The 25,661-nt window shown below is 39.1% G+C and overlaps 1 protein-coding gene across 1 annotated transcript in view; it reads right to left on the reverse strand.

The window, feature by feature from the left end:
* Nucleotides 1-19,134, reverse strand: part of LOC138931781 (homeobox protein unc-4) — a 28,816-nt gene extending 9,682 nt beyond the window's left edge. The window contains exon 1 of the mRNA XM_070292889.1: nucleotides 17,658-19,134. Coding sequence (XP_070148990.1) covers nucleotides 17,658-18,030 — 373 coding nt within the window. The 5' untranslated portion in view covers nucleotides 18,031-19,134. The remainder of the gene's footprint in view (nucleotides 1-17,657) is intronic.
* Between the last annotated feature and the right edge of the window lie 6,527 nt (nucleotides 19,135-25,661).

The following is a 25,661-nucleotide window of genomic DNA, read 5'->3' on the forward strand; positions in this document are numbered from 1 at the left end:
GCCCGATAACGACTCCCGCGCCTTCTCGCCGCCCGAGAGATCACGGCCGAACGAAATCGCGTAAATACATTTCAACCGCGAATCCGTGCATGTATAAGTATTTTCAAGCGAAAAAGAAAACGAGCGCGAGTTAGACCCACGTGATTTTGCCCACGAGGTCAACACGTACAACGTCGCTTGCCGGGCGACGATAAATCGAGCAGTGCGAATTGATTTCTATAGTTCAAGATCTAACTTATAATTACACTAACAATAAGTAGAATATTTGTTTTGTAATAATTATAACAATAATACATGACAGACACATGTCTAGATCTTGAAAATTCCATTGCTTAGATTTTCTACTTCTCTCTCTCTCTCTCTTTTTTTTTTTAATAATCTCAAATTTTTTAAGACATTTTATCATTAATATAATAACTTGTCTAAACAAAAACTTGATAAAAAATTGTTTCTTGCAATATTTTAATTTTTAATATTATATATGTATCATAACGAGAGAATAAGTTTCAATTTGAATCTATTTTAAAAATCAATTGAAATAAGTTAAAAAGGAAGAATTTATTTCCTGCGAGGTTTTTATTCAAATTTTTTTATGTTATTTTATAAAAACATTACTTGTGTATGAATAGAATAATCTTAAATACCTCTTTACGGATCGTTACACATATTGAATAACGATAAAAAGATTTCATGCATTGTATCACCGTGTTTTTCTCTATTTTCACAGAAATGACTATCATATTCGCAATTTAGATCAGATATCTGACCTCGTATGAATCTTTTATCTTTCTCAGAAATGATTCTTTCAATTTTAACTTTTATCGTAATTCGTAATATTCCTTGAAATTTATTTGTTCAAATCCACTACCAATCAATTGTCACTGCAAGTTGTACAATTAAAGAATCCAATTCAGAGAATGCAAATCTAATTTTCTCATATATATTTTGACTTGATATTAAAAAGAAAATTAATGTTTTACGTTTAAAAAAGAGTGACTTTTATCTCTGTTATATTAAAATTCTCAATTGCATTTCTGCTTGAAAATGTCAGATCAAGATAATAAAGATCATGCGTGTTCGTTATTAACGTTTAATGAAAAGATGATCCCACTATGTAAGTATCCATTTATCCTAACATACTCGATACTTTTCACATGTCGCGATGGTCTCTCATTATCAAATACCAATAAATACGATAATCACGAGTTCGGTCACGGATTGCCATTTCGCAAATGACGTACACTTCCTCAAACATGATTCTTGTCCGCGATTCCAATGATAATGATCCAATTAGCGGCCGTTTTCTCGGGCGTTCCACTCTGATTGCGCCGCGGTCTATCTGTTCTTTTACTTTCAGTGTCGCGATCATGAAATTAAAATAAAATATTTATCAAAAAAATATCTATCTTTAATATCCGTCGGAAAAACTAATAAGGCATTTAATGACTTACAGCATTAGCGATTTATGTCGCTTGTAATTAAGCCGATGATTCAAATTAAAACGCGTACTAGAGAATCATTTTTTCAACATTTAACTACTGACACATCGTCAATCAAACTAATACATACTTGCATATATTATGTAAACAGATATTTCCCAAACTTATTCTTCTCTTGGATATACACATTTTACGATTACGCTATCAGATTATACATACGACATAATATTTCACATTAAAATACTCGATCATCCTAAACACATAACAAGTTTTTTTCAAATGCTATTTATTTTAAAGCGCAATTAACATATTAAATTTTGCGAATGTTTAAAATGGAGAAGAAGCATTCGATCGTTTTCAATTATGTTCATATTTCAATATTTCGTTTTATTTTTATCGAATTTATGTCATTATTTCCTATTATATAAAAATAAATATATAATTTTAAACTTTAAATATTTAAAATCAGAAAATGTTATTTTATTTTCGAGAAATGTGTCCGTCCACTAACGACGCTTAATAAACGTCTCGCGTGGAAGACGATTGAAAAATTTCCATTCTCCCGAGGGATGCCGCAAGTGCGTATATACGATCAATGACGAAGAGCATCGTCATCCGGCGTGGTCGGCTAAGATTTTGCGCGAAATTCTGAACCGGAGCTCCGCAATCAATTACCGACCGACGAGTCGTTTTCATAGACAGATTCCACGTAGGTGTGCGCGATCGCTCACGGCTGTGATGCGTTTAATACGCGTTGACGTGGCACGTTTTTAGCGCGGTGTAATCGCATGATGATACGTTACTGGCCTCTAATGATGCACGCGACCCTTCATGGCAACTCTCTTTTACGCGCGCGTCTTATTCGCTGGGAAAACGAGCGATGGAAATGTGACGATAAAAGAGAGAGAGAAAGAGAGAGAGAAAAGAGAGGAAGAAAGACGGTATGTAGATATTAGCGAAACTGGTTCTTCACCGGACGCAAGGAGATAATCTTTTTTTGGAAGAGTTCTCGATTGCAATAACGATCGAACGATTAAGAGAGGACCAATTGATAATTAATGCAGTCCATCTTATTTGTATAAGATACCTTTTCATTTTTCTTCGTAAGATAAACTTAACAAATTATGGACTGTGAGCCTCCGCTCTCGCTTTAATCACTCTTCTCCATTAAAAAAATTTGTCGCGTATACATATTTTGCATCGCATATACATATTTTATTATAATATTTATTACTGAAAAATCATCCGATAAATTTCAATCGTTCGCTATTGATCATAGATATATTGTACACGCTCGATATTCCGTAACATTCGGAAAAAATAAACTTCAGGAACGTGTTTTTCGATTTGTTTGAAATCGAACAACGATGAACGGAATTCAAATGTCAAAGAATTCGCCGATGTACCACCGTGAGAAAATTGAGGTCCGCAGGATAATTTCCCGAGGAAGGGCACCCGAGTATCCTCCTCCGCGGTCTTTCACGATCCTCGGCAAGCCAGGCGAGGTGAAACGAGCCAGCTCGTCAACATGGCAAGCCCGAAGGCGCTTTAATAAGGCTTCGTCTCGTTTCGCTTTACACGTATACGTGTATGCACGGCCGAAATAACGTGCAATTAAATTGAAATTACACCTGGGTTGTCCCGGGAAACACTTCTGTATATTAACGTGCCATCGTGACCTTGTCGCGGCTCGAATACACGACGATTCGCATGCGTTGCGTTGAAAACTTGCGGCAGAAAAATCAGTCTTTCGCACATCTATTGTATTTCAAAAGCGCGGGCGTATCAATCCATATTTAGAAAAAATTAGAAAAAATTTATAAGAGACGGTAACTATATAATTATTTTTTTATCTGTCTATTATAATATCGCGCGCCGATAGCTAGAATAAATATTTTCGAATATTGTTTATACATTTCCGTCATTTTTGACAGTCAATAATCAGATCGTTAGTTAATAATACGTATTTCGTATGATACGTCGTCACTTATCGCCTTATGGCGACGGGCAAGCTACGAAACTCGGGCACAAAGTGCATAGCATTTGCACGACGAATGCAATTCAGAAGTGAATCCGTGAGTTTCGTAATCACCGGCTTGGCGAGCGCCGCCGGACCGCTTCCAGGACGCAAGCCCCCATTTAGAGGGTAGTCTCTTGTTAAGCGAGAGCCAACGACGTCATTAGCGTTAGGAACGACATCCTGGCACCCAGGAGACCGCCGTCGCCTCCTACCTGGCAAGCAACACCAGTTTCCAGGTAAGCCGGCGACGCGCTACCCACCATTTCGGGTCTCAGTTCCGAATTACGCGTCTCACCCCTTTAAGGGTTGATTAAACCTTACTAGGTACTGGAATGCCGCGGAGGTGATACTAAACGCTCGACCATTTGCGCCTGCGATTATATCGCTCCTGTTCTAATTCTCTAGTTTTTAAGAATCTAATGGAACCTTCGTTAAACTTTTTAATAAAGGCTAAATGTCAAATATATTAAATAAACTTTGCAATTTATTATTATATTGATTTATAAGACTGCTTTTACTTTGTTTCACCTCAATCAAATGTAATCTTTGATTAATCTATCTCGCTCGCGCACATATTTTAATAGCTTTTTTATTTATAATTCTATGTCCTTTAAAAAATGCGGGATGCAATATCTCTTTTGAGAGAGATGTTAACCGAGTGCACATGTAAATATTAAATTCTATTCACACATAATTAATTAAATTAATAAATATTAAATTCTATTCACACATAATTTTCTATTCGATACTGAATCTATTGACATTATCAATTATTTGTTAAATGGACGTTTGCTACCTCGTCAAACGTTAATATAAATTTAACGACACTGATGTTTAACGAACTGCAGGATCGCTTCTGCATCAGGAACCGATCGGTCGTTTTAATCCTCTGAGAGATCGGGAAGGTTGGAAGAGTGATCCCGGGAAAAGGGGGTTAATAAAGTAATTTAGTTTGACGCGCGCGAGCGCCAGAGAGAGAGAGAGACTGTGTGATAAAGGACACAGATGGGCGAAAAAAGAGAAAAAGAGAAACAGAGATAGAGAGATAGAGAGAAAGAAAGGGAAAGAAAACAAGATTATTAAGCTGTAAGGCGTTAACTGGCATAAGGCGTCGGTAGGTGGATACGTTGCTTGCGTGCCAGACTGACTGCATTTGCATCTAGACGCCATCAATCCTCCCGACGCCCGGTTACATTCCCCTCCGAGCACCCTCTTCCCCCAACCGCCTGACCGAGAGCAGGGAAAGGAGGTCTCGACTCTTGCTCCGAGAACGACTCCTATCGTCATACCTGATTCGCGAGGTGCGAAACGAAGATCCGCAGAGTTCCACGGAACAAGGGGTTGGAAACGAGCGGTTATTGTGTTTAACGATTATTGTTTTGTGGAAATGACGAAGGGGAAAAGATGGGGGGGGAAAAAAAAAGAAAAAAAAGTGAATACGATAAATAGTGAATTTAAAGCGTCTCTGTTGCTAGAGAAAAAGGAACATTTTTTTACTTATTCGACAGTTGGATCACTTGGATTCTTAAAATACATGTTTTAGTATTTTTATGAAAAGTACATACAGTACATCCTTGTATAACGGCACGATACTCATGGTTTATACAAAAGTTCGAAAAAAATTAACGTTTAATAATAATAAGAATCTTTTTATTTTATTTTAAAACAAAACCAACAAAGATGTAACACAATTTTTTCAATTACGTAATCCGACCAAGTAATCAAAGTAAAATTAAATATAAAAATTAAAAATTTGAAATTTATCGACCGCGTTATATTGTATAAAGATGATTTATATGAAATTTATTGCAACTTTTTCCTTTACCGCGTTATATAGGAGTTTATTGCATTTAATTCATTATTTTATCAATAAACAAAAAAGAAATGCATATAATGACAAAAATATTTATGGCAGCTCATTTTACATTTTTCAAAAAAAAAAATCCTATAAATTTTATTTTTACAGAGTTACATTTATAAAGCCACGCCATTAAGAATTATTGCTCCGAGGAATTATAATACTCAAGCGCCTCACGTGTCCTTATTATAACGAAAACGGAGTCGTTTGTGAATTCAAGAAGATATGATTTAACGAACGCGGAGCGTTCGGTTTATTAACAGAGACGCTGCAATTATATTTATATTAGCTCGGAGAGATTATATATTTATATTAGCTAGAAATATTAAAGCTCCTTTGTATCCACGAGAGGTTTGTCGCGGCGATTCCGCAACGTGCGACCGGTGCGGACTGAATTAATTAGAGACGAAATTATAACTGGTTGATATAATTGCGCGTTTGTCAAATTAAGAAACCCGTTTCCGCACGCTAATAGACTTCGTGATTCGACGGTTTCTCTTGGGACTTTAGTTTTGAGAAATGACCTGAGATTTTATTCAAATTCTTCGAAAGCCCTGCGGAATTCGTGGAATTGGCATTCGTCGGCGAGCGAGATGGATTAAGACAAATTTCTTCATCTTTAAATAATTTGTTAACTTTTTGACTTTTTAATTCTAATAATACGGAGATTCTATATTTTTCTTTCATTAAATCAAAACACTGAATCACGTCTATTTTGTAATTTTCATATTTCGATTTTTTAAACAAACATTTATAGAAAGCCGCTTATCTCTTTATCTTAAGCCGCGTGAATTCTTCGCTTCATTATAACACGATTACGCGCGTAATAATGTTAAGGCATAAGTCTGAGATATTAAAATCTCTTTTATAAGTTATATGATCCTGCTGATTACGCGATGACGCTCGAAAGCGAGGATCTAATTAAGACAAGAACCGGAACGAATGAATCCGTAAAGAATTGCTCGATGAGCTGTAAGAAGAATCCAGCGGCTGTCAAATAACGCGTGATCACAAGTATAATATACACAGAAATAGATCAATGGACGTGAATGATATCTAATAAAATCTCTCTCTCTCTCTCTTTTTTTTTTTTTACGCGTGTCAACGATCAGATTTAGCGTCCGAAATAATTATGCTCGACGTGTATTATCGAACCATTTTTTCGGGATCCTTCTCGAGTATTCACATTCTATCGTGACTCCTTAAAAATTCGGTCGACGAATCCGCGATATTCGAGAAGATTCATGGATCATCAATGAAGAAGAAAAAGGACGAGGAGATGGCTTCGGTGAAAGAGTGGAGGGAAGGCAGTCGAACGAGCTAGAGATAGAGGAGATCCTCGCATAATATGGGTAGCCGGCGCGTATCGGCCGGCCGATAAGGAGGCTTTTCTGAGATAGGATCTACAACCAAGCCGGTTAATTATATATTAATACCTTCGCGTGTACGATCCTCGGTCGCGTATAACCGGCATCAAGTGGCTGACGGTACCTCGACGGGAAAGGGACGATCTAGGGACGTAGCAGACGTAGACCTCGGAGAACCTCGATCGATTTGACGCATCGATTCTTATAAACGCGATACGTTTTTGCAACGCCGAGGCCATTCAGCTTCGTCACGGACTTCTTTTACGCGCGACCGAAACTGTTTCAACAACATTGCACACTCATGGCAAAAGTCCTTTTTTTTTTATTTTTTTTTTTATTATTATTATTATTATCCTGAATACGTAAAGTTCATCGACGCTATTCATTAATCATTCGAGAATCACGTCTCGACGCAAAGTTCCAATTGGTAACTCAATTTGTGAAACATTCTGCTCGAAACCGATTGTTATTAAATTTATTATTAATGTAATTTTATCTTAGAAAAAACAATTTAAAAAAAAATTTTTCTTATGTAAAGTCCTAAAAAGACTACCTTCATTAATTTTTAATCAATTCATAATTATAATGATAAATTTGATTCACGGCCTAACCGTTCCATTCAACGAAATTTTGTCAAAGTGTCGGGAAAAGGAACTCGGGATGGCAAAGGGCTAACGGAAGGGTACAATCGAAATACGCGTGGCGTACATACGCGCGGCGACAAGCCGGGAAATATATGGCCGTGGTGGCTCGCGCGCGCGTATCTCTTAATTCCCGGTAAATACTGGGAATTTAACCAGCTGGTAATAAATACCCGCATTTAAATCCCACGCGCGTCCACGAGTCCTGAACTTGTTTCTGGGACGCGAGAGGTAATTGCGAGTTTATGTGTTTATTTCGCAGCCGACATCTTTTTTTATTTGGGCCAACTAATTAGCCATCGTGTTTATTTAACGTGTCAATTAGAAAGATTACACTCCGCGGCATGGAAAAAAATAAAGGTACGATCTGTCTGTCTGCCTGATGATCCTTTTCAAAACTGAAATTGCCTTAGATCGTGCTTCAGAGTTACGCGCAAAGAGTTGAATGTTTATTCACAGAAAATAACTGTCGTATATATTTTTCAGAATATGAAACCGATCTCTCTTAACAAACTTTTCATCAGCCGCTTCAATTTTTATCCAGGGTATCTACTTAAATCTTGTTAAAAAAATTTCCCGATCTTCCAGATAATTTTGTTCAAAATTCCAAATAAAGAGAATACTTTTTAATGGTTCTTTTTGCGCAATTTCATAAAATACGTTTTTTTTTCTTTTTTTTAATTGTATGTGTTTTGTAATGCTTTTCACTCATATGAAGGAAAAACACAAAGCCACTTAAGTTTAAAATGCTAGTTTTACAAATATACTGGGGGGAAAAAAAAAACTGAATAGTTTTCGTTAAGATAAAAATTTTTAACTTGGATAACATTTTCATTTTTTGCCACTAAAAATTAAAGTAAGGAATATATATCGCATATTAAATATTTTGTTAAGACTAAATTGAATCTATAAAAGAGATGAATATATATTTATAATATATTTTAAACACATAATTTATAACTTGGCTTCTTGGTGGATTGCAAATTGCTTACGGTATAAGAGCAAAATTATTAAAAAAAGAAATTTTTTGTAAAAATTCTCAAGCCCCAATAAAATTCCATGGGAATTCCTTGATTTCTTCAGGTACAAAAAAATTCCCGAAGAATTCCAAGTTTTCATGTTTTTCGAGCAGTAGACGCCATGTTATCTTATCTTGAATTACTTATGTTACGAAACTAGCAGTTAAATAATAATTAACCGCAGCAAGATAATCGAAGAAATTGTAGAAAGCAAAATGCTTTGTTTATTTAATATTTAATTAAGATCCAACTATATATATACAAATGACAAATTGTTGATGCGAGCGGTGCAACCTATCCCAATTATTAACATAATAGGAAAGGTAGGAAAAGGCCAATATTGAACGATAATAATTTCGCGTTCTCGTGGTGCGGCCGATTGCGTTCGGCTTAAAGAGGAGAAATTGCGTGCCGGGCCTGGCGTTGGCTTACACCACCCTAACTACTAACCACGGATTGTTACCCCCCCCCATGGCGTGTCATTTCCCCGGGCGATATTATATCCTCGTCGTCGCGTGAGATCTCGAGTCGGTGCGAGTCGATTGTTTTAAATGACCAATCGGCACCGTTCATTATCAGTCTCGCTAGTGACAAAACTCATCTTACATACATTTTATAAAGTCTGTAAAATATTATAGAATCTTCTCATAATTAATTCTTATAATACGTCTCTTATAAATAAGCTGAATTAATTTTTTTTAAATAAATATAAATATAGACAATCATATATATGTATATTCGTAGATAGTCGCGTTTAATGTTATTTCTAATTCATTTGGCGATTACGAAAAGATTCCAGTGGAAACAATACATTCGAAAGCATCGAAGCGCGATCTTTTCGATTCACGATCAGGCTCAGCGTCCTCGCTTGCGAAACGTAATGAGGTTTTGCCATTAATTTATGACAATGGCCAGTAGCGAATAATAGAATGTAGCGAGCTGCTGAAAATGTTAATTCTCGCGTGGAAGCAGCCGCTCGTAAAAAGGCGGATTTATCACGGGCCGTCGATTAATCGAACGCAAACGGCAGCCATGCGGTTGTACAATATTGTCCGCTGTAGACGTAGGCGTGCCTCGTCTCGCGATAAATTTAAAAATCGCCAAAGGCTATCTTTTTTTTCTTCTTCTTCTTCTTACATCGTCGTCTCTCACCTCGCTCGTTTCCCTAATTGAGAACGGAAACTCTCGAAGATAATACCGTCGACTATCAAATTCGGAAATTGCAATCGATGCTGGAAGCATAAGACACGGATCGTTACACATGTATAAACGGCGTGTTTATAATCGGCGACAATGTAAAATGTCTCGGTCAAGTTCCCCGACAAACAATCCGAGTATCGACAGAGCGAGTTGCATACGCGTTAAAACAAATTATCCGAGAAACGCATTAAAGCGCGGATGACGTAAACGAATTCGTATTAAGTGCGTATCGGGCTGTTTAGCTACCGTTTCTCCACCGTAGCATATCGCTTCACAAATCATCCGACCGTTTATGTTCCCCAAGACATTAAGGGCCGCGCGGGAAGAGTTAATTCCGAAGAAGTACGAGATCGCGGGCTAAGAGACGACGAGCATTGTATGGCCGACGTACACGCACGCATACATACACACATAACGGGCGAGTTAATTTATTTGAAATAATTCCTGATGATATCGCATCGACGCAACGCCGCGTCTGCCGATGTACCATTTATTTTTATCGCGTCGGGTCGCCGCGATGAAAAATCCACGCCGACTGATAAACGCTCCTCTTCTCTCGTAATTACGCGCAATCTCTTACAAGTGTCTTAATTTATGAGAAACTTAGCGGCAGCGAAAATTTTGAGAGTTTAAAATAAAATTTCTTCAATTTTCATCGTATTACGGAGAGACGCGTATCCTACTTTAAAGTTTTACCGCATTTTTTTAGTATAATATATATTTTTTCCTTTTTTGATTTTCTTTAAATTAATGTGTCAAAGATTTGTGAAAGCTCTTCTTATATCCAAGAGAAAAATTGCGTCCGTGTGAGCCGAAGTTTGCAGACGAGAGATCGCATTTACAAGACATTGAGATCGCGCCGATGAGGGGCGGAAAGCGAAATTGGCGAAGTAACTCAGAAAGTAATAAAAGGGAGATTCTTATCGTCAAAGACAATTAGCGGAGCATATAAATATGACGTATTTATAGTCTGTCAGCCGTATCTTTCAGCTATATGCATCTCCACTACCTCACTTTACTCTCTCCATCGTAAACTCAAACTATTTAATTAATGTTTTTTTTTTCTTTTCTCTCTTTCTCTTTCTCTGTTTCTCTAGTCGCGAAGAAAACTGACGATAAGAAATATTGCAGGCACGGCATTTCCCTCGTAAGTGGCTTGTGGTCGCGTGATTCTTTGTAGACGAAACCAAAGAATTCAAAAATCAAGATTATCTAATAAATGCCTGTGATGATTAATTACAAATCTTTATATCAATCGGATTAACGTAATTATCAATAATATAATTATCAATCGTCCCTATTTGTCGAAGAAATCTTTTTTACAGGGAAAATTAGGAATTTTTCTTTAGGGGGGGGAAAAAAAAACACCATGCATAACGCGTGATTTCTTTCTATTATTTTTACAAACAAAATAAAAAAATTAATAATAAATCATTATTCTTTTTATGCAAATTTAATCTTTCCAGAAATAATCTCGTTTTTAATAAGGGATAACGGAATTTTGCGTGAAGGCAATTATAAAATTGAAAACTCGTGCGTCCTATCGAGTAACAAATACACACACGCACACACATATATATAAAGTTTGTGAAATCTATCGACGGAGATCGATGGATCGCGCAGCTCTGGTATCTGGGCGAGATGCCCGCGGCGGCCGAAAGACGAGGACGACGATTCAATTTGTCGGTCGTGCTTGCGTCTCGCCGCGCGAGTGTTTCTGGAAGAAGGGGAGTGGTGGGGTAAGGGGGGGAGGGAGGGAGGGAGGGGAAGGGGGGGTCAGACGAGGGAAAGGGCAAGGGGGCCCGTAGCGATATTCACGACACGCAAGCCACGCTCGAAAATTAGCTCGTGACCGAGCGTTGGTAGCTCGGGGTCCGCGCGAGGGTTCGCGAAGCGGGAAATGCAGAGCGGGGGAGGGGGAGGGGGGTGGGGAAGAAAGGGGGGAGGCTGGGAGAGACAGGCGGCGTGAGGGAGAAGTGCACAGGCGGAGGGATTGCGGAGAGAGAGAAAGAGAGGAGTTTTGAAAAGGGACTAACGACCGGCAGTTAACGGCGGCTCTGAAATTGCCGGTTGCGCCGGCACATCTTCCACGGCCGAGAGAGCCGGCCGGGGAGAGAATTATTAAATTGTAGTTTAGTTTAAATTAAGTTATTACCCCCGGAGCTCTGAGCGCGCGCGCGCGCGCGCGCATTTTACCTGCCAGGTTTTCTTTCCGCGGTGATCTTTCCTCTCGCGCGAGCTTTCCCGCATATGCGTATACGCGTGCATGCGTATCTTACGCCCTTCGCCGCCAACTTATTCAAGTCCAAGGACTCGAAGAATTTTCAACCGTTTGTATACTTCTACGATTTCGCAAACGTATTTTACACGTAGCGATATCTATTTATTAGTAAAGAGAGAAAAATATTACAAAGCTTCAGGATTTTTTTTTTTAAATAAAATTAAAAAAGAAATATTTTTTATAACGCAGATTCTCTTTTCACATCGCGGGAAGAAACAAGTGTTAAGCCTAGGAGTATTTTCATCTCAATTAAAATTCTCACGTGAATGTTTTACCCGCGTTTCGTGTTTGCGAAGCCTAACCGGGTAATAAATGATTCGCATGCGTTAACGGAATGAAATTATATATGGAGTATTCCGGTAATTATAAACATACGTGTTATCGATACTTGAATAGTATTGTCGGTAGTTCTATAAGCGGATGATACTCGGATGTCGTTTCACGCGAAGCCGACTATTATCGCGATTAATGAATGGCTTCGTTAATGACGTGTGTTCGTCACCCCGGCAAAATCTTTCAGATTGCTCGCAATTTGCACTTATCCGAAAGCGGCGATGATTTCAAGCGTAAAAGAAGGAGGAGGAGGAGAAGAGGGAGAGGGACAGCGATGGTGGCGCGTAACCCGCGACGTCGAATTATCGCGTTAATAAACACGCGATGCGAGCCAACGCGATTTTACGCATCGATTAAATTTATTATTGCGATCAGGCGAATCCGCGTAACGGCGCGATTGCGTTGCACGAAGCTGACAATAATGACAATGACAAATATTCATAGATGGAATAGTGGATGAATCGTAATCTGCGCTTGTGCGAGCACCGCGATATCACGTAGTATCGTCCCCCGTGGTATAATCGACAATTAACATTGCTTGTGTAAGCAATTGCGCGTTTAATTAAATTAATAAGATTGCATCATAACTGCAACAATAATTGCAACGTCTTCGTGTAGCGTAGTCATGTATAAACGACGTTAACGCACGTAATTCTCGATAGGCAAGAATCTTTTTTAATCATTTTTCTAATTCATATGCCGGTACCTCGTATAAAATTACCCGTCTTTATCACGGTACTGCAACATCGATATTGTTTTCGCGCCATAATTTAAGCGATTTACATTCAATGCAAGTGTTGAAAAGGCAATATTATTTTTCAATAGACAAACATGTCTATAATTAGCCGTCGCTGCATTCGAATGCAGACGATGAACGTGGCAACGTATTCGTCGCGTGTTTGGTGTTCTTAAAAAAATTGCACGTGTATTCGTTTTAAATCGAGTCGAGTATTCCTCCCTTTATTATGATAAATAAACGATATTATGATCAACGTCTCGCCAAGGATTAATATTAAAATTCGCATTCGAGTTTCTCAGCAATAATTGCAATCTCGCGCAAATATTTCAGAAAGGAAGAGAGAAAGACACCGAGAAAATAATAATAATCGCGATAAATCCAGATGCATTTGCGCTAAAGCGGCACTCTTAAACGTTTCCCCGTTTCTCGGCCAATTAAACTTTCTCTGCATCTGCGCAGGATGCTGGAACGAAAATTGTAAGACGAATTAGGAATGTTTCGATTTCATCTTAACTAATTTTCGACCCATAAAACGTTCGACAATGCGCAGTGGCTAATTACGGATAATTGATCTGCAAAAAATAACGCATACCGTTGCCTTTCAACGCTCGATGAAGTGTGAGAGATATGTTTCGACTTTCGCTTTGTTTCGAGTTTCTGGTCTATCACATTTTCCCAAATGAATGTTTTCCTTTCCTCTTCTGTCTCTCTCTCTCTCTCTCTCTTCCTCTTCGCCCTTTTTTGTCAACTGCCCTAATGCCTCCTCCTTCGGTCTAATCATAAAATAATGACAGGATGTCACGATAACGCGATCGCTTACTAAAGAAACCTGGCTCATTTCGTCTCACCTGTATCCCTCTTCGGTATCCCTTCAAATACATCGCGTTTCTTTCCGAGATGGCCACTGTTATTTTATTCGCTGTAATCAAGGGTGTAGCTAACAATTTTCGAATAGGCGAAAGAATATAATGTAGTATTTTATTTTTAAATAATTATTTTTTTCCGGAAGGGACAAAAGTTTTCTATCAGTCCAATAGAAAAAAAAAAGAAAAAAAAAGCGCCCCAATAATAACGTACATAAATATTTATTATTGAGCGAAAATGATGAATATGAAATTTCTATACTAACTGCAACAATTTAATCTTGCGAGGTGTTAATTCAATCTCATCTCTTATCCGAGAATTCTATCAGCCCACGAAGAAGATATATTTTAAGGACACGCTATTTTGACGAGAGACGTGCGTAATGAACAATTCCAACACCTGTCATGACGTATCGCGGCGTGTATAGCGTACAACGCTTAAGTGGCAATTAAAATCCAATCGTTTCAAAACTAATATCATTGGCGTAATGCGCGAGTTACGATTCATAAATACTTCATGCTTTGAGAGATCATAATCAAGAAACTATCCATACGATTAATGTTTATGTTTATATCTTTTTCTCCTCGCTTTATACCCAACGCGGTGCCGTAAAACACGGCCATCTATTTTAGTTACACCTTATACGATATGATCTATGCGCGATGCATGCTACAACAAAACGTCTTTCCGCAGATTCGTATCTCTCAAATATTAGGTGCGATACGAAAGTTATTGTTCATGGCTTAAATAATATTCTCCGAAAGATCATCAAGTAAAGATTCATATTCTATTATTATTACCCTAGTCTATTTTAATCCCACAATTGCATCGTAGATTATTAAATGGGATGCTTCTCTCCTCGTTTTCTCGTTCATTACAAATCGCTAAATATTTTACACCGCGTTTTCGATCCGCGCCAAAAGCGACTCGCGCCTAACATATTTTCTCGAATGGCGATCGATGAGGCGAATCGATCGAACAATTATAAACGAGACGAAAAGGCGATCCATCGAGCGGAACCGGACGCGTCTCGTATCCCGTACCCGTATATCCCGATCGGGTTAACGCGAGAAGCGGACACGTCTCAATTCCGACGATCCAGCCGGTTCTTCGTGTAGATCTTAATTCGTGACGACGAGATTGCGCGACACGGCATTGTCGGAGCTTGAGAGCCGCCGCCGACGGGACGCAATTTCGCGGCAACGCTAAGCGCCTGGCTTAACGATCGCGCTAACGCTAAATAAGTTTAACGATCGCGTAAAGGCACGCGCACGCGAGTAGTTCACCGCCGAGCTAATTATGTAAACGAGAGTTTCGCGAAGCAAAATGAGGAGAGGGGGAGGAAGAGAGAAGAGGGGAGAGATTGCGATTCGCGCCGAACGACGCATCGATCCGGGGGAATAAAATCTCAGCGCGCCGTAAACGTTTAATTAAGAATCGGTGTAATTAAATGTTAACCTGGCGGAGAGAGAGAGAGAATACAATGCGCGCGCGACTGCGGAAAACGCGACGCGGTCTCGCTCATTGCACTCATGTCGATATTTGTAATTCTTATTGAAACGACTTTCTAGGCTTTTCAATAAACAAATATTTTAAAACGATAGAATCTAAAGTTTTTAAGAGTTGCGTTTGATAATGAGACTATAAAGATTTTAGAGATTTTAATCGAAAACTCATAGCACTTGAACACTGAAACGGCTTTAGATTATAATAGATAATTTAAGGGAGTGTTTATATATATACGACCCAAACAATAGATAATATTTATTAAACATTATAGAATTCTTTTGTATAATCAGGTGCGGCAAAATATCTGTATTTTAATTCAAATAAGGTCAATATATTATTATTAAAAAGCAGCGAATAAATCAGCTGATGGTCTCGATTATAAGCAGATCGTTGCAAATTAATGAAATCATTGAAAAAAATTGAATTCAAGATAATAAAATATTCACTTCAGTGAAATTTTCTGTCACTCTTTTAATCACTGTTTCCATCATTTTCACTGATTTAGTTGAAGAGAATAATTTCTGCTGAATAGTTTAGCGTATCTTACATATAAAAACTTTATCGTAGACTTTGAATTAATTAATTCCCCTTATCTACAAACGAATATGATACGATTTGTTCGAACTTTAGCACCGATGATATTTTCCATAATAAAGAAATAGCAAATCAATTCAGCTTAGCATATCGAGAAAAGATATTAAAGATATTAAACCCGAAAATAAATCGGACTCTACTATGCGACCTTATAAAGAGTGTTTGGCAAACGACGCTCGATCAAAGTATAGATTCGCAATTACGCGCGTTGCTGGCATTTCTATTAAAACTATTTATCGTAATGAAGTAGAGGGAGGGGGTGGGGAGGGGGGATGCTTTCATAAATTTCGAAATAACCGGCAGGTCGATTTGATGCACGCTCGCGTGTTCGGTCGACGTTCGTGAACGAAATGCTCTTCTCCACGACATAGAAATCGCCAAGTGTTATTCAACGCGGCGTTGAAAAAGAATCGTGAGATTACCGAAGAAGAAGTCCGGCAAGTTCGTACGATAACAAGCAAAACTTTTCTAATTCTATTGAATAAAGCTGTAATTTACTCGTCAGAAATTTGTACAAGGATATATGGAAAAAAAAAATATATATATATATATATATTATTATTTAGATATTAAATATCTCTTTTTTTTTTAAACCCATAAATTCTTTCAGTAGCTGTTTCAATAAAAATATGATACTGAAAAAAATCATTTATATCGCAGTTTTTTTATACGATTTTATATATGATTTTGTTTTTTCACGATTAAATTTCTGTATAAATACATTCCAGCTAAAATCATCTCAATGCTATCTTTTATTACCAACTGACATCTTGAAAGATATATTATGTATTTCATAAGATTTATTCCATTTCAGTTTCTTTAAATTTTCTCTTTATGATTTTAATATTAATTTTTCATAGTTATTGACATGTATCTCTACAATATATAATAATGGTTTTTTTTTAATGTTTCTATTTTTTTCTCTTCAATATATCTCTGTATATAAATACATAAAATTAATTATGCAAAGATCGAGCAGTCCTTTGACATAGGATGTTAATTAAAAATCTTATTTTAATTATTCGATAGCTTGCGATAGTTATCGGGTGTTTGGCGAAAGACGCAATTTCCAAAAAAGCAATTCACGGTAGCGCGCGATAAATTCGCAGCGGCGGAAACAATCGAAGGCCAAAGACAGGCGAATTAAGTGGCGCTCCCTTCGTAGCATAAACAAGTGTTAGGGACGTGAATGGGATCACGTAAAAAACAGATTTCCACCCTCGGCAGCGCGGACGTTCGCGCGCACGAAACACGGATTTCAGACGGACGGTCGCCGAGAGGGGCGGGAAAAGGGGGATAGGGACTAACGTCGTAAGCGATCCCAGGGGCTCGTCAGGAACGATCTTATGATTGACCGCGTTACGCCACTCCCTGAAGACCGTTTTTCAAAAGCTATTTCGGAAACGCCACCATTATCTACGCACTTCAACGCGCGTCAGAGGAGAAAATGCTCTATAAACTATATTACTAATTCTTTGAAATAAAGAATTATGATTTCCATTTTTTTTTTATAATGCGTAATTCTTATTTAATTGCTTCGAACGACTTGAGTAAGCAGAATATAAAGGTATAAGATTCTGAAAAGATTCCTAGCAAAAGTTAAAACAACTTTTAGGCATTTATCTTATCTAAAAAAAGGAAGGAAGAGAATCCTTTAAGCGGAGTAATAAATTTTACTTTGATTGTGCGTGTGCTCTAACAATAACATTTTTAGAGAAAAGTTAATTTAAATTAAATTTGACGTTAATTTCAAACTCTTCTCAATCTTACGCGATCGTTAGACATCAATTCACCTTTCTTCTCGTCCTCTTCCTCTCCGTGATCAGCAGCATGATGCAGATGATGTACAGCGGGATGATGCCCGGTGATCGCCGGTACCAGCGAATGATTGCTCAACGTCGGATGCGGATGATGCGGGTGATGATGGCTGAGGAATCTGACCGCTGCGGCAGCGGCTTGATGCTGGGCCTGCATGCTCTGCTGTACCTGGCTTTGCACCTGTCCCAGAACCGGATGATGAGGCGGCCATCCTGCCAAATGGAACGGGAACACCGGCGTCGTTCGTTGAAACAGCCTGGTCGGAGCCAGCAAGGATCCACCGGATGCGCTGGAGCCGCTGCCGGGCGGCAACGGAAAGGACAGACCGCCTCCAGGCTCCAGGACCATCTTCGGTACCAATTCGCCGGTTGTTGTCTCTCCTTCGAGAGAGAGAGATCAATCCGCTCGCATCAATCGTCGAGGATCAGGTCCGATCACCAGGAGAGGAAGAGATCACTTTCGATCACTAACGCTTCGGAATCATGTGTTTGAGAAAGGGAGGCGAGGGATTGCAAGATCTGACGCCTAGAGTCGTTAAGTGTTTTTGATCTCAACGCGTGTTTACATCTTCCATTCTAGACCTTCTGGAGCACGATCACTACCGAACGATACAGTCCATGGATCATCACTGTCTATAAATCACTAGTTTATAATGATCAACTGGTTTATAAAAATTTATATCTCTCTGTTTCGAACGGACTTTTACATCTGCCATTCTAGATCTTTTCGATTATGGCACAAATTCATCTCGATCATTGATCTTTTAAGAGAACTTAATCTTAGAAAATAGTCTATATAATCTTCGACCAGAATCCGAGATTATTTACTGTCTTTCAATATCTATCATTCCCGGTTTTTTGATGTTTTCGTCGTGGAATCTGCAGATCAATCCATGATCCAAAGTGTCAACAAAAATGCTTCACATATTTCGTAATCTTTACTGCGTCGAGAGTTGCTCGTCAGGTAGACGATTGATAGGATTCCGCCAACCGTCGGCCAACTTCACGATGTTTTTTAATGATTTTTTTGAACAAGTTGGAGCGATATCACAAATCAGAATACAACATTTCAATCATATGTCCATAATCAACAACATCAAATGTCAATTTCGTCACATAATCATCAATATAACCAATCCTTCACTTGTCAAGCTGGTCGATTAAAACTTGATGACTTTCGACGATAAGAAAATCTTTTCAAAAGTCCTTTGTGGTCTTCCACCTGACGTCACTGAAAGCTCCACGATGTGCAGAGATGATTTCTCTCAATATAATGTAAAATTAATGTCCGCGGCCGCGATCCAAGCGCACATGTAACGCGCACATTCGCGACAATTTTTCGGCCGTGACACGTCACCGGAAACTTCCGGGTCCTCGCGACCTTCGCGAATTCAGTGCGTGCGACAGGCGGATCTCCGGGATTTCCTTGGTAGCAAGGACCTGCTGTGGTATTGGAACCACTACGGCATGAGCCAACGGCACAATACTATCTGCCCAGAGACTCGAGTCAACGACTCCCCTCTGTTAGCGAGACCAAAACTGGTTTCAGGATCCGCCCAGAAGCCGGTGATTGGACAAGCGTACAGCAAACTCGTGGATGATGCGGGATGTTGGACCAATAGAAATACGGGACGGCCATGCCCACCGGACGCTTTTTTCGTCCTGGAATTGAATCGACGCCTGGTTGCGGCGTCTAGTGGGGATGAATCAATTGGCGGCTGCCCTGAAACAGGCCGCAAGATGGCTCCTCCCTTCCCACAGCTGCTGCGAGATACCCTTGCCGATCTCGTCGACCGAGGCACTCGCGATCTCGCGAATTCGATCCGAGTCGGATTCGTGGTAATGGACAGGCAAAGATATATATCAACGAGTTGGTTGTTTATTGCTAGGCATTGTTGTCCCGCGTCTGTTCCCCAATCCTTCCTTTAAATGAAGATCTTTTTCAAAGCGGAAAATTAAACGTTTTTCATCCGCCAATCTAGAATTTTGAATTTTATTTGTCTAATTTAAAGATTATGTTCAATATTAACACGATATGTGCTGTATCGCCCCGATATGCCACTTCGGTCAAACGCGTGCGACGAGAATACTTGCGCATTTGAAAATATCTAATTTTAATCAAAAGATTCCTGAGAGAGATTCGTTTAATCGTGTAAAAAATTATAAACGTCTCGTGTGGTGCAAACATTTCGAAATTAAAAAAATCTCGAGATCCTGAATTTCTATCGTAGATGGTGTGTTATTCCATACGGAATGTCCTATTGATAAAATTAATGAAACGGTAATTCGAGTCTCGAGTGGACGGACGAGCTCGCGAGAAAGAGACACCCCCATGATCACGCGCCACCACTCCCGTGGCAATCCCCACCTCGGGCTTCTTCCGCCCCTCCAGCCCCCGAGGGCGCGATCCTCTTTTAATAAAAGGAGCTCGGAGGCGTTAAGTAATTACATCTATTCTCTGCTGGGGAGGAAATTACCTGCGCTGCGTCGGCGTGGGAAAAATTGGGAAATTAAAATTAACCCCCACCAGGAGCGAGTGGTAACTCGCGCTTGTGCATTCTCTCTCTCTCTTGGATTACTCGCTCGACCGGAACACTTCGTTCTCGAATTTAGGAGGAGCCGGCGGCCATTACCGCTTACGTAATCTTTTTTTGCACAGTGGCAGCGGCGGCGGCGGCAGCTTGTTAGCGAAGTTATTTAGCACGCGATTCGCTCGCTCGTCGACGAGAACCGAGAGAGCGCTCATCTATCATCTCGGAATATTTTTGCCACGATGATATCGAACGATACATTTCTAACTCATTATTTTAAATCTAAACAAAACTCGAGCATTCTTCTAATTCGAGCAGCTGATCTCTTCAATCTCATATTCTTATTATTACAGTACCATATCTTTGAATTTTTCTTTCCTAAATTAAAAGCATAATTAATATTTTAGAATTTATTTCTTTTTTATCGCGAAAAATTGAATTATTTATCGACTACATGTCGACTAAAAATGCGCGAAACCTTGCGCGAGTCTGATCATCCTAGGGAAGAAAAAACGGGGCCGAAAGGGGTGAAGCGGGGCCATGAAAAATTGATCGGATACGATATCTCACATTTAGGTGCATCTCGGTGAAGGAAGCAGAACACGCGCGGGTAATACATCAAATACCCGAGAGCTTCGCGCGCGCGCGCCGACCGTGCTTTAATATAAAACTTAAATAACGATATAGGGAAGGAGAGAGAGAAGGAGAATGCGCCATGACGAAAATGGCGAATAATCTTATGAATAAGTTCTTCGCCCGCTTCAGCTACGAATACCAAAATCGCGCGAAAATCCGCTCCATTAAGACTCGCGATGTTTCCTGAATCGACGAATGAGCCATCGTATCGTTCTCGAACTTACGTCTCTTTAACGTTTAACAGTAAGAAAAAGAAGATTAGATGTTACAATAGTTTATAAAATATTTCATAATTTTCTAGTTTTACGTTTATGCATTTCAAATTCGAATAAAAATATTTTTAAACTTATGATAAATAAATCAATCTAATAACTTTATATATTAAATATCTCTTGTTAATTTCATTCCTATGTTATCATTTTTGCTCACAATTTTATTTTTGTGGATTATGGCGATTGTATCGTAAAGTAAATGCTTTCGAAATAGATTGAACTTTCTGACAAATTTTTCTGTATCGTGTTATTACTGCTAAAGAGAAATAAAAAGAGGGAGAAAGTTGGCCTTTAATCAAGGTCAAATCCTCATTTGGCACATCCTCGCTCGCGCCATCAAATATAATCACCAAAAAGCGCACCATCTTTTTTCCCTCCTCGTCTCTTCGTCAGATCTTCTCCCTCCTCCCCCTGCTATATACACACAGAAATCAGCTTCCTCCCTCCCTTCTATCCTTTAGACTCGTTCTCGCTCTCTCGAATTGAATCTCCGGAAGCGAGGAGAGGGTGAGAAGACGAAGAAGGTTGCCTTGGCAACGACAGAGGGTTTCTCGATGTGGTTGCCAGGGCAACCTGTAACCAGCGACCCCTAAATATGCGCCAGGAACCGCAGAGAAGAGAGTAGGGATTGGAGGAGAAGTGAGAAAGGGAGGCATTTAATATCAAGTTAAATAAAAGCCTTTATCCGCAAAAAAAAAAGAAAAGAAAAAAAATAACGACATGAATTAAAATCAAGTAAAAGGAATAAAAATTATATATTTAACGTCGTGTAATTTTTGTACGTATTTTTGAAAATATGCTCTAATATTCTCTAGCCATTTATTATAAATTAATTACTTAAATTTGTGCTATTGAAAAAATATCGTAATGATATCAATAATAAATAACAATAATTTAAAGATTATCGTTAAAAAAAAGTTGCATTTATTACCGAATGGAAACGATTTTCAGAGTTTCCGATACTAAGATAAAAAGTCCCTCAGCCCGTTAGTGGATCGCGAATAATTTTGCGGAATAATGTGGAAAAGTTACGGGCGACGCGCGCTATTACGTAAAAGTCAAAGCTCTTGTCGGAAATTAGGATGACGCCCGTCTCGAGAGACCGAGCGTACATAATGCGGACGCGGAAAAGACGAGCGAAGAGGAGAAACTGGCGAGTTCCTAATTTACACAGTCGCCGCATCCAGGAAGCCCTTTCCGGCCCGGACGGAACTTTGCCGGCGATTAAAACGCTTTAGTAATTAACTGGGTCTCTTCACATTTCGCGAGTAGCAGTTACCAACGACCGCACCTCGAGACTCCGTCGTCTCCTTCTTCCATTCCACCTTGCCTGCTTGCATTATTCAACCCCTCCGTTATACAAGAGTACTTCTTCTTAGTGAATAATTGTCGAGAGAAAATATAAATCGAAACATACGTGTTACGAAACTGCTTTTATAAAATACGCTAAGAGATACACACATGCGCAGAAAATGTCAATGAGAAGACAATATTTTGAATTAATGATAAAAAGAAGGATAAGCGAGATATCGTCGACCCAACGGAATAAACGAAAATATTATCATCGAGGGTCGACCAAGTTGAATTTTGTTGAAATTTATACAAGAGAAACAACGAGAGAAAAATGATAGAAAATAAAATTATACGTAAAATTTTGCGCGAAACCTTCTCACGTATTAACTCGCGAGAAGATATCTCTCTAAATAATTTCATTTAATTGTATAGCTCGTCTTTCTTCTCTTAACATATTACGTAGCTTATCGGCCAACCACTTATTGTTCGATATACTTCGCATAAAATATCGATTCTATTAATCGGACGACGCTACGATTAGCTTCATCTCCGTCTAATCTTGTTTGGTTTTTCCATCGATAAACGTCGGCTTTTCTCCCTCTCTCATTTCCCTTCTCCTCAACCCCGCGTTCCCCACTTTTCCTGCTTTTCGCACGCGCACACTTACATCGGCTCTCCGGCGAAGAGCACGGGCGCGATAAAGTCTCCAAGTAATTAGCTCGATGTTTACACAGTTTAACGTTTCCCTCGTATCTTCGGCTTTACTCCTACGAGCAGCATCTCAATTAACTTACGGCGTACTTAATTAGCCGGGCCAGCACGCGCGCGGTTCGCAAAGCGCTTTCGAATCCCCCGGTCTTGTCGATCGACCCTTTCCCGGAGCAACGCGAGATGTACCCGGGTACGTTGGCTTCGTTGGCCGGCTTTATCATTCGCGCTCCCAGCGGATCGCGTCGCGAGATTATTCCGGATGGTCGTCTCTCTCAGAAGGATCCTTCGGCCTAATTAACCAATCTTGTATTTTCGAAATACGAGGAAAAGAACATTCGCTTAAACTTCGTATTCATCAATGGAATTTATTCCATTTGCGAGATCAATTTTTATCGCTTGCCCATTTATTTTGGGATACAAAGTTTTATACCCGTCTTCTTTAATCGCCAAAAATGGAATTGAGATAAGAAGGTCTAGCGAGAAAAAATTATCACTCTATTATTTAGTTCTAAATAAACGCGCGTATCGCATAAATATTTAGAACTCATTCGCGATACGCCTTCGACATCGACAAATTGAAACGTTATCGACATCCGGTCGACTCTTTGCTCGTTCAACGTTGCGTAACCCCGATGATATTTCTGAGATCAATGGATCAAACTAGCTCCATATCGACCTTAAGAATTGAAATTTCTCAATGCAATTCCTCTCGACCCCGCTCGCGCTACATCGAATGACGTCCGCGAGGCTTTATCGCTTTATTGCGGTTGTTGATTTTCTTCCGCCGTTCGGTAAAAACGAAATGGAGTAGATGATTAAGCAGGTTATTCCTTCGCTCGATTCTTCCTTCACTCGTGCAAAAAAAAAAAGCTATAATTTTTAAAAAATTATACTATAAACAATAATTATAGAATTTTTCAGCTGTGCTATCGCTTTACTAGTCATATCCTTCTATTATTTATATAAATGTACGATATCGAAGATGCTTACAATTATTATTGTTGTGCCGCTTGATGTGAACGTATATTCAATGATATAATCTAAATTCATTTCACATTATTAAAAATTTTTAAATGTAATAATAAATAAATAAAGAAAATACCATGTACGAAAAATGTCTCTAAAATAGAATTATTTAAAAAAGCATTACAAAAGAAATTTATATAATTTGAGACATGTAATGATACGCAAAAAAAAATAATTTTATTCAATTTTATTTGGTATCGCGAAATGTAATAATTAAATCTACCTTCAAATCTCTAAGGATCTTTGAATTTCATGGATTCTCCTCGGAATTTATTTAATGAAGAGAGCACAACCGCGTGCGTGTCTTACGATGCTAAATAAATTCCTATAAACTTGGTACGGCGTCTCCTCCTACCCACCCTCCTTCCCCCCTATCCCCCTGTTTTTCCCTCCCTCGCTACTGGTGGAACGCATCGTATATATTCGCTGCTTGAGTATTCGGGACGCGAGGACCTGGCAGCGGTACGTCATTCGCTCTGTCGCTAATCAGAACTAACCGTCGACGCGTGACCCGCATCTTCTATCGGCGAAACAAAGAGAAAGAAGAAGCTGTGCGCGCGCGAGACAAGAGAGAAGCCGACGCGGCCATCTTCGCATCTCCGCGTTCTCTCTCTCTCTTTCTCTCTCGCGTTACATCGCCTCGTTTTACGAGCACTTCCTGCCATGCTTGCCATATCGGAGAAAAGTATCGACGCTACACGCATTGATATCAATATCGAAGGGAAGTACGAATGTCTTCAAACCAATAATATATTATCGGGAGGCTATATATGTTCTTCTCTATGCACATTTTCTTCGAATTGCAGTTTTTATAGTCAACTGAAGGATATATTTTTAAAATTAAAATTACACCCGAATAAATATAAATAATAGAATTACATTTCCTCAGTTGTGTGAATCTTAAATAAATCTTATTTTAATATAATCGTTTTATTCAATTTTTTATATATAACTATTAAATATATTAAAAATGCGTGATAAAAATAATATTATATATAATTATTAAAATATATTAAAAATATGTTAAAAATGCACGATGGGTAATGATATCTCTCGACAATTCTTGAAAAAAATATGAGTGAAAATTGCAGGCAAAATTAAAAAGAGAGATGAATACTTTTGACGAGGAAATTAATAAAATGAGAGGAGCGAAGAATGTTTTTCTAGGCTTTTAATTATTTGAATAACGGTGCCACGAACCGATATTACGTCTCGATGGTTAACTCGTTCGCTAGGCGTCTTAAAACTCGAGCAAAGTATAGGGAGGTCAGCGCGGAAGCGGCCCAGCGGATTCCCTTAAATCACCAGGAAGATGGTCGGCCTCTTCGCCGCGTCTCCGAGGATCTCTGTCTCTCTCTATCCTTCTCCGAGCCCTATCGTATCGTTTCTTATCGAACGGTCGATCTATGGGGCCCAGCACCTCGGTGCCGTACCGTTTTCCTCAGCCGAGTCGAAGCCGGTTGGACGCGCACGAACAGCGCGGGGTGCTGGATAATACAGTCGCCAGTTGA

Source organism: Polyergus mexicanus, unplaced genomic scaffold, assembly GCF_030449975.1.
Source record: "Polyergus mexicanus isolate NDT 795.1 unplaced genomic scaffold, iyPolMexi1.0 SCAF_3, whole genome shotgun sequence".
Classification (NCBI taxonomy): Eukaryota; Metazoa; Arthropoda; class Insecta; order Hymenoptera; family Formicidae; genus Polyergus; species Polyergus mexicanus.